The 13,835-nt window shown below is 40.7% G+C and overlaps 1 protein-coding gene across 5 annotated transcripts in view; it reads left to right on the top strand.

Annotated features, from left to right (window-relative positions):
• golga4 (golgin A4) overlaps positions 1 to 13,835 on the top strand; it is a 206,774-nt gene that overhangs the window by 29,871 nt on the left and 163,068 nt on the right. For 4 of the 5 annotated variants that reach the window (XM_073052403.1, XM_073052411.1, XM_073052419.1 and 1 more), the window contains one exon: positions 13,651 to 13,734. The exons of the other annotated variant lie outside the window; for it this stretch is intronic. In XM_073052403.1, the coding sequence (XP_072908504.1) occupies positions 13,651 to 13,734 (84 nt within the window). The remainder of the gene's footprint in view (positions 1 to 13,650; positions 13,735 to 13,835) is intronic. 5 annotated transcript variants of the gene reach the window in all.

Below are 13,835 nucleotides of genomic sequence, written 5' to 3' on the forward strand. Positions count from 1 at the left end.
TTCTGTCACACTGGTTTTTTTTATGGGATGGGGTTGCTACCCCCATGCCCAAACCTCCTCCTTTTGCAGCCAGGCCTGGAACCGCCCATGGTAGGAGACATAGCCTCAAGGTTCAGAGGGACACGTGTCAATGGCCTTGCGAAAATCCAAGTAACCACATCCACCAACTCTCCTTTGCGTGATCTGCTTATTACTAAGCAGGTTTGCAGAATAATGAGAAATGCAGTTCTATTTCAAAATTAGAATCAGGTTTATTGTCACAATGCCACCAAATTTGTTTTTGTGGCAGCATTACAGTGCAAAGAAATAATAAAAAGTCCAGTCACAATTAAAAAAATTAATAGTGCAAATGAGTAATAGTGGATTAGTGTTCATGGACTGTTTCAGAAATCTGATAGAGTGGAAGAAGCTGTTCCTAAAATATTGAGTGTGGGTCTTTATGCTCCTGTACTGTCTCTTTGAGCATAAAAAATAGAAACAGGAGTAGGCCATCTGGCCCTTGAACCTGCTCTGCCATTCAATAATATCATGGTTTATCTGACCATGGACTCATTTCCACCTACCTGTCTTTCCCCCATAATCCTTAATTCCCCAACTATGCAAAAATCTATTCAACCTTGTCGTAAATATTTTAATTAAAGTAGCTGCCACTGTTTCATTGAGCAGAGAATTCCACAGACTCACCACTCTTTGGGAAAAGCATTGTCTCCCTTGAATCTTGAGGTTATGTCTCTTAATTCTAGTTTCTCCCACCAGTGGAAACAACTTTACTGCTTCTAACTTATCTATCCCTTTCATAATTTTATGTTTCTATAAAATCTTCTCTCATCCTTCTGAATTCCAGCAAGTACAGTCCCAGGCAACTCAATCTCTCCCCATAGTCTGACCCCATCATCTCTGGAATCAACCTGGTGAAACTCCTCTTAACCGCCTCCAAAGCCAGTATATCCTTGCTCAAGTAAGGAGACCAGAACAGCACGCAGTACTCCAGATGTGTTCTCACCAGTACCCTATACAGTTGCAGCATAACCTCCCTGCTTTTAAATTCAATCCCTTTAGCAATGAAGACCAACGCCACCTTGAAAGCTTGCTGCACCTACAAACCAACCTTTTGCGATTCATGCACAAGCACTCCCAAGCAACATGCTGTAATCTTTTACGATTTTAATACTAATCTGATGTTCCATTTTTCCTTCCAAAGTGGGTAGCCTCGTGTTTACTGATACTTAACCTATCTATATCTCTGCAGACTCTCTATATCCTCTGCACAATTTGCTTTTCCACTTAATTTAGTGTCATCAGCAAACTTAGATACACTACACATGGCCCCCTTTTCCAGATTGTTAATGTATATTGTAAACAGCTGCAGATCCAGCCCCAGCCCCTGATGATTGTCAACCAGAGAAACACTCATGTATCCCAACTCTCCGTTCTCTATTAGTTAACCAATCCTTGATCCATGCTGATACATCACCCCCAACTCTGTCTATCCTTATCTTACAGGTAAGTCTTTTATGTGGCACCTTTTTGAACGCATTCTGGAAATCCAAGTAAATAATGGCCATCTGTTCCCCTCTATCCACTGCACTTGTTATATCCTCAGAGAACTCCAGTAAGTTTGACAGCCAGGACCTGCCTTGTTGAAACTATGCTGCATCTGCATGATGGATCCATTTCTTTCCAGATGCCTTGCTACTTATTTAATGATAGCTTCAAACATTTTTCCAACTACAGATGTTAAAATAACTGACTTATAGTTACCTGTCTTTTACCTACATCCTTTTATTTTGAACAGTGGCGTGACAGTCGCCTTCTAATCTGCTGGGACCTTCCCAGAGTCCAGAGAATTTTGGTAAATTATCACCAAACCCTCTATGATATCTGCCATTTCTTTCAGTACCCTGGGATGTATTCCATCAGGACTGGGGGACTTGTCTATCTTTAGGCCCACTAGTTTGCTCAGGACTACCTTTTTAGTGATAGCTATTGTATCAAGGTCCTCGCCTCCCATTGCATCCATGTCATCTCATATCATTGATGATGGTAATGAGATGAACATATGCCCTGGTGGTCAGGGTCCTTAATGATGGATGCTGCTACCTTGAGGATGACGTCCTTGATGCTGGGGAGAGTTTTGCTGTGACAGAGCTGGTTGAAATTACCATCCTGTACAGCCTCTTTCGATCCAATGTAGTAGCACCTTCATAGCAGATGCCTAGGCAACCAGTCAGAATGCACTCCATAGCACATCTGTGAGATATTGACACCCAGGAATTTAAAACTGCTCATCCTTTGCACTGCTGACTCCTCAATGTGTTCTCCCGACTTTCCATTTCTGGAGTCCATAGTCGATTCCTGGGTCTTGATGTTAAATGTAAGGTGGTTGCTGCAACACCAGTCACCCAGCCAATCTCTCTCTCTCTCTCCTGTATATTTCTTATTGCCATTTGAGATTCTGCCAACAACAGTGCTGTCGTCAGTGAATTTTATAGATGGTGTTTGAGCTGTACCTAGCCACAAAGCCATGAGCATAAAGAGATATTGTCAGCGAGGAGGAAAGTCTGATTTTGGAAGTTGAAGGTAAGCATGAAGGATTATGGATGAAATGAGAGATCCTTGTATCCAAGTCCACAGTTCTATGAAAGATGCAACTCTGGTATATGGCATGTTTGATCAGGGGATAGAAGGCATATTTTCTTAAATGCATGGTAGGGATATTATTGGAGAAGATTTTTAGTGATGGGGTCCATTCTCATCTGCAAAAGCATAGACATAGACTACACAAACTGGCATGGGTTTGTATGTGGGAGTTTGTGCTGAAAAACTTAAGTGATTTTTTGAGGAGGTGACAAAGACAATTAAGAGTAGGGCAGTGGACTTTATTTATTGATTTAGTAATAGAGCTCTTCAAGCCACGCTGCCTCGGCAACCTAGATCTTAATCCTAACCTAATGATGGGACAATTTACAATGACCACTTAACCTACCTGGTATGTATTTGGACTGTGGGAGGAAACCGGGGCACCCAGGGAGGATATACAGACTCCTTACAGATGACGCTAGAATTGAACTTCAAACCCCAATGCACAAGCTATACTAGTGTCATGTTAATATGCTACTGTGGTGCATGTTGTCTACATGAAGTTTAGTAAAGCATTCCCCAAGGTCCCTTGTGCAGGTTGATCCAGAGAATTAAGGCACATGAGATCAATGAAGACTTAGTAAATTAGATTCAAAATTGGCTTGGCTTTTGAAGATAGAGGATAGTAGTGGAGAGCTGTTACTCTGATTAGAGGTTTGTGACTTGTGGCATTTTACAGTGATTAGTGCTCTATGATATGGATATATGACTTTGATGAACATACAGGTGGGCAAATTACTCAACTTCACCAATTTTTGTGTCTACTAATGAGGAAGGGTGTCACAGATTCAGCAGCATGTAGACAAGATAGAAATGTGAGCAGAGAAATGGTAAATTAATAAAAACACAAAATGCTGGCAGAACTCAGCAGGCCAGACAGCATTTATGGGAGGAGGTAGTGACGATGTTTCGGGCCGAAACCCTTCATCAGGAGCCATGGTAAATTAAGTTTATTTCGGGCAGGTGGCATTTGAGAGGTCACATGTAAGAGCAAAATATACAATAAATGGAAGGACACTTAACAACTCTAATACATAGAGGGATCTTTGTGTGCAAGTCCAGAGGTAAGAGTGGTAATCTAAGAAGATAGGGTGTAAAGAAGGCCTACGACATACTAGCCTTTATTGATTAAGGCTTTGAGCAGAAATTTCTGGCAGTCATTTGCCCCTGTATGAAATTGGTCAGGGCAGATTTGGAGTACTATGTGTCATTCTGGTCACTGCATTACAGAAAGGATATGGAGTGGCCACAGAAGACGTTCTTGGGGATTTTCCTTGGATTTGAGAGAATTTACTATTTGGAGCCCTTAGACAAACTTGTGTTGTTTTCTCTGGAATGGTGACTTGGTAGAAGTATACAAGATCAGATGCATAGACAAGGTAGATCATCAGTCAGTATTTTTCTCAGGATGGACATCAGATGCTAGTAGACATAGGTTTAAACTGGGAAATGGGTGAATAAGAAAGTATAAAGAAGACATATGTAGCTATTTTTTTAAAACAAGGAGGTGAGTACCTGGAATGTGCTGCCAGGGGAGATGGTGGAAGCAGATATGATAGCAATGTTTAAAAAGCATTTATAAGTTTGAGCAGAAAGGGAATAGAGCTATGTGTCACATGTATGCAGGTGGGATTAGTTCTCTATTGACATCATGGTTTCTGCAGACACGGTGGTTGAAGGTCCTGTTCCTGTGCTGTGCTTTGCTACCTTTTAGATGTTAATTATTTTGCAACTTGACAAATCATTGTTTAGGCCACAATTGGTGTTTTGTGTGCTGTTGTGGTTGCCACTTTACAGAAAGGATGTAATTGCACTGGAAAGAGTGCAGTGGTGATTCAGAGGACATTGGATTGGGGACTTGATTGGGTAATTTGAGTTTGTCTGGAGTAAAGGAGGGGATGGATGACCTCATAAGGTTATGATTGATTGAATACTGAAGGGCCCATTTCTGAGGTGTACAACCTTATGGCTCTAATTAAATTTGCATGAAGAATGGAAGAAGTTCAGATTTTTTGAGATGGTTTGAGATGAGGGTTGGCATAACATTGTGGGCCGAAGGGCCTGTAATGTGCTGTACTATTCTGTGTTCTATGTTTAGAAGAGATCTAAGATGGAAAGATGAGAATGTACAGGGAGTTAGTCATGAGAGTTTAAAACCATTGATTCACTGCTGACTTAGGCAGCAAAGTAGACAGAGGGTTGATGGGCGAGCAGATATATTCTTCCAGAGGTAAAGTGTGCAGAAAAACTTAGCATCCCAAATCAAGCTGTGGGACAAATTGTATCTCTTCTGTTACATTGCATTTTTGATTATTTTTTTACACATCATTTTGATCATACAGCTACATTATCCATAGATCTTTTTGAACTTTACAAAATGTAGTCCATTCTATCCATTTTTCAACCCTTTTGCCCATTGGCTATGATTGCCCATTGCCCATTGGCAACCCATTCTATTAATCAGAATGATCTTCTGCTGAGATCTGTGGCATATCTGTCTGCAGACGTAAGGGGCTTCAAGTTATGGCAGGGTTTCATTCCAGTGTACTCTTCATAATCAGACAAGTTGGAAATGCGTTTGTGGACCAAGTTTCCACATAGCCCACCAGTTCCCTAATCCCCTGCTGTAGGTAAGGGATTGCACTTTCACTTTCTGCTCTGCCAGCCAGGATTGCCCAGTGGCCAGCCATTTCAACTTCACATCCCATACCCACCCAGTCACGTTTGTCCACAGCCTCCTTCACTGCCAGATAATGGCCAAACAAAATTAGAAGAACATCACCTCTTATTCTGTCTTGGTTGTCTTCAGTCTGATGGCATGAATGTTAAATTTTCCAAGTTCCACTCCCCCTCTTTGCCCAATTATTTTTGTTTTCTTTCTCCTTGTGATCCAACGGCTCTCATTCTTTCTCCTCCTATCCTCATGATTTATGAGATCATTGTGCCAAAAACTCTTAAGACCCAACCTACCTGTGGTGTCACATTCAAAGAACTATGGATCTGTTTTCCCCGGTCCATTTGTTCTACTGCACACCTCAGTGCCCCTCTTCACTGTGTAAGTCTTGCCCTGGTTTGTCCTCCCAAAGTGCAATGTTGTTTGCATTAAGTTCCATCTACCCATTTGAGCTGGTCAAGGTCAAACTGCAAGCTTTGATAACCTTCCTTGTGGTTCACAAAACCCCCAATCCTGATGTTGTCTTCAAATTTGCTGGATCAGTTTACCTTGTTACATAAATAGATACTTTATTGATCCCAAAGGAAATTAAGAGTGTCAAAGTAGCATTACACCTGCACAGATATAAATATTAGAGAAGTAGAAAGAATAAAAAGTTACCAAAAACAGTCTGGGGGTGGGGGGGGTGGTCATCATTTCCCCAGCTATAGGTTGACTAGCCTAATGGCCAAGGTTAAGAATGACCTCTTATAGCACTTTTTAGAGCAGCACAATTGTCTTAGTCTATTAGCAAAAGTGCTTCTCTGTTCAGTCAAACTGGCATGCAGAGAGTGAGAAACATTGTCCTGAATTGCCAGGATGTTCCATAGGGTCCTTTATTCTACCACAGCCTCCAATGTGTCTAGTTATTATATGTGTCTTATAGTAACAGTGCCAGCCTTTCTAATCAGTTTATTGAGCCTGTTGGCATCAGCTGTATTGATGCCATTGCCCCAGCACACAACCGCATAGAAGATTTTACACCCTATCCTCGTTATATGCGGGGGATACGTTCCTCACAGTCAATGTATAATGTGAATAATTATTTAAATGGAAAAAATAGGGATACATTCCAGAGGGCTTCCTAAATATGTTTTATCTGTAATTTATTCACATTTTCATACCAATACGACACAAAGAAGTATCACAAGGCAACATTTATATTATATTTAATCAATTTAAGGTAATATTCAATGTAATAAATCATAGGAAGTTAACATACTAGGGTGTACTCACCAACAGTGGCAGGTGTGCTCGCTCTGGGAGATGAGTGGTTGTTGTTATGTTGGGCACCTTTACATGGATAAGGTGGACATCGAGCACAGCAAGGTGTGAAGGAAGACTCACAGAACGGCAGCAGGAGATGTCACCAGTTTGAAGAAACTGGTGAGAAGAAAGTGGTGAGAGTTGTTTGCTTGGCAGTATTTTGTTTTTCGGCATAAATTTGCTTGTGGGGAAGAAGGGTTGACAGCAGGGAATGACTGAAATGCTGACTCTGTTCTAAACTTAGGTCCATGTCCATCCCCATTTGTGCCAAGTGTTCCGACTTCCACCATTCCCTCACTGTTGCTAAACACCTGGGATTTTCAAAATCATCTGTTGCTTGCAGCATCTGAGAGATAGTTCGCCGTAAAAAAAAACTTGAATGTGGATCACACCTTGGTCGAGTGGTTGAATCAATGATGTTGTGTTGGGCTGCAGGAAAGGCACTGTTATATTACAATGAATGCTGCCCAGATGCTGGTGCATTGTCAAGCAATAGAAGAACTTTAAAGGCACAATTCTGTTCCCGGCAGTAGTGTCCAAGAGCTGTGTTACCTTTACCTGATGCTGCGCTGTTTATAATTTCCAACTTTTTTCAAATGTTAAAGCGGTTCTCTGATGCTCGGCTGATGGCCCAGGACATGAAATCAGACACTTAGGAGGCATAGTTAAATATTTCAAGCACAGAATCACTGCACCATAGGTAAAACCAACAAAAGTTTAAGAGCGCAAGAGGCGCGCGCACTTGACTTGTATTGGCGGGAAAGCGGTGCTTCTCACCCCAACAGTGAGACTGTGAGGCGTGCGCACGTGACTTGTACTGGTGGGAAAGCAGTGCTCCTCGCATAACTGTGAGTTTTGGACGCATATAAGGAGACATTGGTAGAAATAGGTTCCTCGCATAACTGTGAATCCTCATATAATGAGGATAGGGTGTACTGGTGACAACAGACTGGTAGCACATGTGAAGGAGAGGCTTGCAGGAAGTAGAGGCAAATCTGGCTCTTCTTGTATGCAGCCTCTGTGTTGGTACTCCACTCATCTGTCATGGAGGTACACCCTGAGGTACTTGTAGGTCCTCACCATCAATAGTACAGGGAGCAGTTCAGGCTTAGTCTTGCTAAAGTCCATCACAATCTCCTGTGTCTTACTAATGTTGAGCTGCAGCATTTGACAAAGTTCTCCACCAGGTCCCTATATGCATTCTCCTATCCTCCCTTTATACACTGAACTATTGCTGAGTCATCAGAGAATTTGGGTCAGGCCTAACCTTGAGAGAGTGACTCCAGGTTGTGGATTTTCCCACAGTGGATATATCCATTTGAGCAAGACCCTTCGAGGTAATTTCTGTCAGTTAGAGACTATTTAGAAAGCATACATAAGTGCATGAGATGTTTTTTATTCTCCTCAGATATGTTAAATAAAATGCATTTATTTCAGGTATCTGCGTTGATATCTTTTAAGTGTTACTAACTTCAAATGCATAACTAAACAGAACTTTTATGTTAATAGCAATGGGAAATACACTGTTGATTTATACGTTTTCAGTTAATGAGATGTTTTCCTCGAATGAACTTATTTCCTTATCAAGAACTGTAAGTGAGGACTGAAGGAAATTTAAAAAAAACCAGTTTCTCCAGCAGATAGCTTGTTGAGGAACAGAGACTTGACAATATAAAAGTAAGATGCAAAGTTCTGAGGGAAGTATGGAGACAAAATTTGGCTCTTTGATGGGTTGCAAAACGTAATCAGGGGCTGGATGTTAGACAGAAGATAGTTGGTGTCATTGTCTGGGGATCATTGCTCAGAGGTGGGCTTGGGTATATAATTTATGATTATGGTTTATTGAAAATAAGAAAGAAGAAGCCAGTGCTGAAGAGGTAGTGAAACCTGATTTCTAAATATTGTAATATAAGTTGGATATTTAAAGATGAGGTTAAGAGTTGGCTTTAAGATAATCTGGTGTTTCTCAAGCTTATAGAAGCAGTGGACGGAATCATCTCTTGCTATATTGTACATTTCTGCAACTATAAGGTCATATTCTTCAGCAAACCATTTTCTCCTGCTTGAGAGTACTATTTACAGATCCAGTCTAGAAAAAGTTCAATCATCTGTTAAGTGAAGCCATGTATAGTTGTGGTTAAACATTAATACCAAGGCTTAATCATAATTTAACCAAAGGGTTGTGAATTTGTGGAATTTGTTGCCATATTGGAGGCCAGGTTGTTGGGTGTATTTAAGGCAGAGGTTAATAGGTTCTTGATTGGACATGGCATCAAAGGTCACAGGGAGAATCAGAATCAGGTTTATTATCACCGGCATGTGACGTGAAATTTGTTAACTTAACAGCAGCAGCAGTTCAATGCAATACATAATCTAGAAGAGAAAAAAACTAAATAAAATAAACAAGTAAATCAATTACAGTACAGGCAGTCCCCAGGTTACGAACGTCCAACTTACGGACAACTCGTACTTACGAATGGACTACCATAAAGCCTATTATTAAAAATTTGAAAACATTACGCGGCTTCAGCAGTTCGTCGGCTCGAGGAAGGAGAACGCCGTCTGCCATTTTAAGTTGGATCACGTTGCCGTTAACACTGTGTTGAGTGTGTAACTTTGTATTTGGCTTAAAATTTTCTCTTATTTACCCTTGTAACCATGCCTCCAAAGCGTAATTCCAATGCAAGTGCTGGTAATGCATCAAAGAAAAGGAAAACGATCATGATTGAAAATACAGTGGAAACAGTAAAGTGATCAGAAAGAGGTGAAGCACCATCAGTCATTGGAAAAGCATTAGGCTACAGTTGGTCAACGATTGGAACAGCTTTAAAGGATAAAGGGAGAATAATGGAGCATGTGAAAGGCCCTGCTCCGATGAAAGCTACAATTATTACTAAGCAATGCGGTGGTTTAATTATTGAAATGGAAAGGCTATTGATAATGCGGTTGGACGATCAGCATAATATGCCTATTAGCCTTACTTTAGTGCAAGAAAAGGCTTGAAGACTTTTAAATGATTTAAAAGCTGCATGTGCAGCAAGCAAAGGTGATTGTGATGAAGAATTTGTTGCGAATAGGGTTGGTTCAATCATTTCAAAGTGAGGGCGAATTTACATAATATTAAAGTGCAAGGTGAAGCAGCGAGTACTGATGTAAGTGCGATGAGTCCTGAAATGTTGAAAAATAGTTATTGAGGAGGGAGGTTATTTGTCAGACCAAATATTTAATGTGGACGAGACTGGCTTATTTTGGAAAAAAAATGCCTGAAAGGACCTACATTTTGAAAGAGAAGAAAAAGTGCACCAGGGCATAAGGCATCGAAGGATAGGCTAACGTTATTACTTGAGTTAACGCATCTGGGGATTTCAAGCTCAAGCTTTTGCTTGTGTATTGCTCCCTAAATCTGAGGGCACTTCACTGTGTCATTAAGGCATTTCTTCCTGTTATTTGGAATATTTGACTAACTGCCGCTAAATAAGAACCATATGTACCTGTTCCAACTTACCTACAAATTCAACTTAAAGACAGACTTTGGAACAGATCTCGTTCATAACCCGGGGACTGCCTGTATACGTATATTGAATAGATTTTAAAAAGTACAAAAAAAAGGACATACTGTATAGTTAAAAAAGTGAGATAGTGTCCAAGGGTTCAATGTCCGTTTAGGAATCAAATGGCAGAGGGGAAGAAACTGTACTTGAATCACTCAATGTATGCCTTCAGGCTTCTGTACCTCCTACCTGATGGTACCAGTGAGAAAAGGGCATGTTCTGGGTGCTAAGGCTGGGAATCGGGGTTGAGCAGGAGATAGAATAAAAAGATCAGCTATGATTGAATGGTGGAACAGACTCGATGGGCCTAATGGCTCGATTCTGTTCCCTTGTCTTATGGTCTTATAATTGATCAGAGTATCAGCCCTGTGTAATCAGAATACCAGTTGGTCAATTTTGAATAATCCGAAACGGAATCAGAATCAGGTTTAATATCACTGGCATACGTTGTGCAATTTGTTGCTTTGTGGCAGCAGTACATTGCAATGCATAATAATAAACAAAATTACAATAAATATATATAAAAAAAGAAAATTAAATACGTATTGTAAAAAGAGAGGGGAAAATACTGAAGCAATGTTCATGGGTTCATTGTCCATTCAGAAATTCTGATGGCAGAGGGGAAATAGCTGTTTCTCAAATGTTGAGTGTGTGTCTTCAGGCTCGTATATCATCTCCTTGATAATAGCAATGAGAAGAGGGCATGTCCTGGGTGATGGGGTTCCTTAATGATGGATGCTGCCTTTTTGAAAATCAGAATCATGTGATGTGAAATTTATTAACTTAGCAGCAGCGGTTTAATGCAATACATAATCTAGCAGAGAAAAAAAAACGATAAACAAGTAAATCAATTGCGTATATTGAATAGATTTTAAAAAACGTGCAAAAACAGAAATACTGTATATTTTTAAAAAGGTGAACTAGTATCCAAAGATTCAATGTCCATTTACGAATCAGATGGCAGAGGGGAAGAAGCTGTTCTTGAATCGCTGAGTGTGTACCTTCAGGCTTCTGTACCTCCTACTTGATGGTAACAGTGAGAAAAGGGCATGCCCTGGGTGCTGGAGGTCCTTAATAACAGACACTGCCTTTCTGAGACACTGCTCCTTAAAGATGTCCTGGGTAATTTGTAGGCTAGTATCCAAAATGGAGCTGACTAGATTTATAACCTTCTGTAGCTTCTTTCGGTCCTGTGAAGTAGCCCCCCTGTACCAGATGCAGCCTGTCAGGATGCTCTCCATGGTACAGCTACGGAAGTTTTTGAGTGTATTTGTTGACATGCCAAATCTTCTCAAACTCCTTTCGAAAGGCAACCTGGATGCTGGAGAGAATAGTACCTATGATGGAGTTGGCCGAGTTTACAACTTTCTGCAGCTTTTTCTGATCCTGTGGTGGCCACTCCATACCAGATGGTGATGCAACCGGTTAAAATGCTCCCCATGGTACACCTGTAGAAATATGCAGGAGTCTTTCGTGATATACCAAGTTCCTCAAATTCCCAATGAAATGTAGCCACTGTCGTGCCTTCTTTGTAACTGCATCGATATATTGGGCCCAGGATAGATCTTCAAAAATGTTGACACCCAGGAATTTGAAGCTGAGCACCGTTTCCACTTCTAATCCAGAATACCAGTTGCAGGAAGTTCACTGAAGTGCCTTAATCTTTAATTTCTTTTTCCCTCAACTTTGTTGTTTTTGTAAAAAAAACTGCTTTGTAAATCACTTGGTAATTATAAATGTTTATAAATTTTGGAAATGTGTGCTCCTCAGGTTTTATTCATGATCAAAATAAAAGATAATTGTGCTTCAAGGTTTGGCTGTGAAAGTATTCATATTATCCGTATTTTTACCTTGTTCAACGAATTGCAAATTGCATTTGCTGCAAGTGCTATTCCAACAAAAAGCAGTGAATTGCAATTGTCACCTACGTTATGATTAGATGGGAAAATCCTTCAGTGGTTATGCAGTACTTTTACTATTGAATTTACCTGTCAGCTTAAGTGTGAAAATAGTTATTCAGTATTACCTTGGCCAGTATTGACAATATTGGCCCAAAATTTCATCTGTAAATTAACTTTAGTTTTGTCAATTAACAAAAAGTTAGTGCTGAATTTATTCCATTCCTTCAAGGTTACTATTCACTTTTGTCCTTTGTGCAGTAGAGCATAATCTCCACAATGAATATGGTTTCGTGTTAACTTAAGAAAGTGAAGAGTTTAATTTGGCGGAGAGCAGCCAAAGTGGACGATTTCTTTAGCCTTCACATTTTGTTTATTGGATTTTATTTAGAAAAGGGCATTGTTTATCCTTTCATTTAAAAACTGTGAGCTACTCATAATTATTTTTTTCTGAAAAGTTGAGTCAAACAATCTTGAATTGTGTTCTACCCAACTGAACAATTAGTAGCTTTTTAAAATATTAATCAAATTCTGTGACCCTGGGAAATGGAGTTCAAATAAATGCAAACACGAGGAAATCTGCAGATGCTGGAAATTCAAACAACAACACACACAAAATGCTGGTGGAACACAGCAGGCCAGGCAGCATCTATAGGGAGAAGCGCTGTCGATGTTTTGGGCCAAGACCCTTCGTCAGGACTAACCGAAAGGAAAGATAGTAAGAGATTTGAAAGTATTGGGGGAGGGGGAAATGAGAAATGATAGGAGAAAACCGGAGGGGGTGGGATGAAGCTAAGAGCTGGAAAGGTGATTGGCGAAAGTGATACAGAGCTGGAGAAGGGAAAGGATCATGGGATGGGAGGCCTTGGGAGAAAGAAAGGAGGGGGGGGGAACACCAGAGGGAGATGGAGAACAGGCAAACAGCTAAATATGTCAGGGATGGGGTAAGAAGGGGAGGAAGGGCATTAACGGAAGTTAGAGAAGTCAATGTTCATGCCATCAGGTTGGAGGCTACCCAGCCGGTATATAAGGTGTTGTTCCTCCAACCTGAGTTTGGATTCATTTTGACAGTAGAAGAGGCCGTGGATAGACATATCAGAATGGGAATGGGACATGGAATTAAAATGTGTGGCCACTGGGAGATCCTCCCCTTCTTACCCCATCCCTGACATATTTAGTTGTTTGCCTGTTCACCATCTCCCTCTGGTGTTCCCCCCCTCGTTTCTTTCTCCCGAGGCCTCCCGTCCCATGATCCTTTCCCTTCTCCAGCTCTGTATCACTTTCGCCAATCACCTTTCCAGCTCTTAGCTTCATCCCACCCCCTCCGGTTTTCTCTTATCATTTTGCATTTTCCCCTCCCCCCACTACTTTCAAATCTCTTACTATCTTTCCTTTCAGTTGGTCCTGACGAAGGGTCTCGGCCCGAAACATCGACAGCGCTTCTCCCCGTAGATGCTGCCTGGCCTGCTGTGTTCCACCAGGATTTTGTGTGTGTTGTTGTTTGAAATAAATGCTATTTGTTTCAGTTTTTGACAAAGCAATATGGAACTTCTATTCATTACTAATTGATTATATATTCCAGAATGCACAAAAGGCACTGCCAGATCATTCGAGCTCTCCAAAGGGCATAGATAATTTAAATGGTGATGGTTCAGCAGCTGTCCAGGTGAGACTTTCAGCAATTAATTCATCAATCAAGTTTTGTGATTGCCATAAGTTATAAAATTCTACCCAACGTTATGGCTTTAATTAAAATGTGGAAATACT

The sequence above is a fragment of the Hemitrygon akajei genome, chromosome 1 (genome assembly GCF_048418815.1).
Source record: "Hemitrygon akajei chromosome 1, sHemAka1.3, whole genome shotgun sequence".
Lineage (NCBI taxonomy): Eukaryota > Metazoa > Chordata > Chondrichthyes > Myliobatiformes > Dasyatidae > Hemitrygon > Hemitrygon akajei.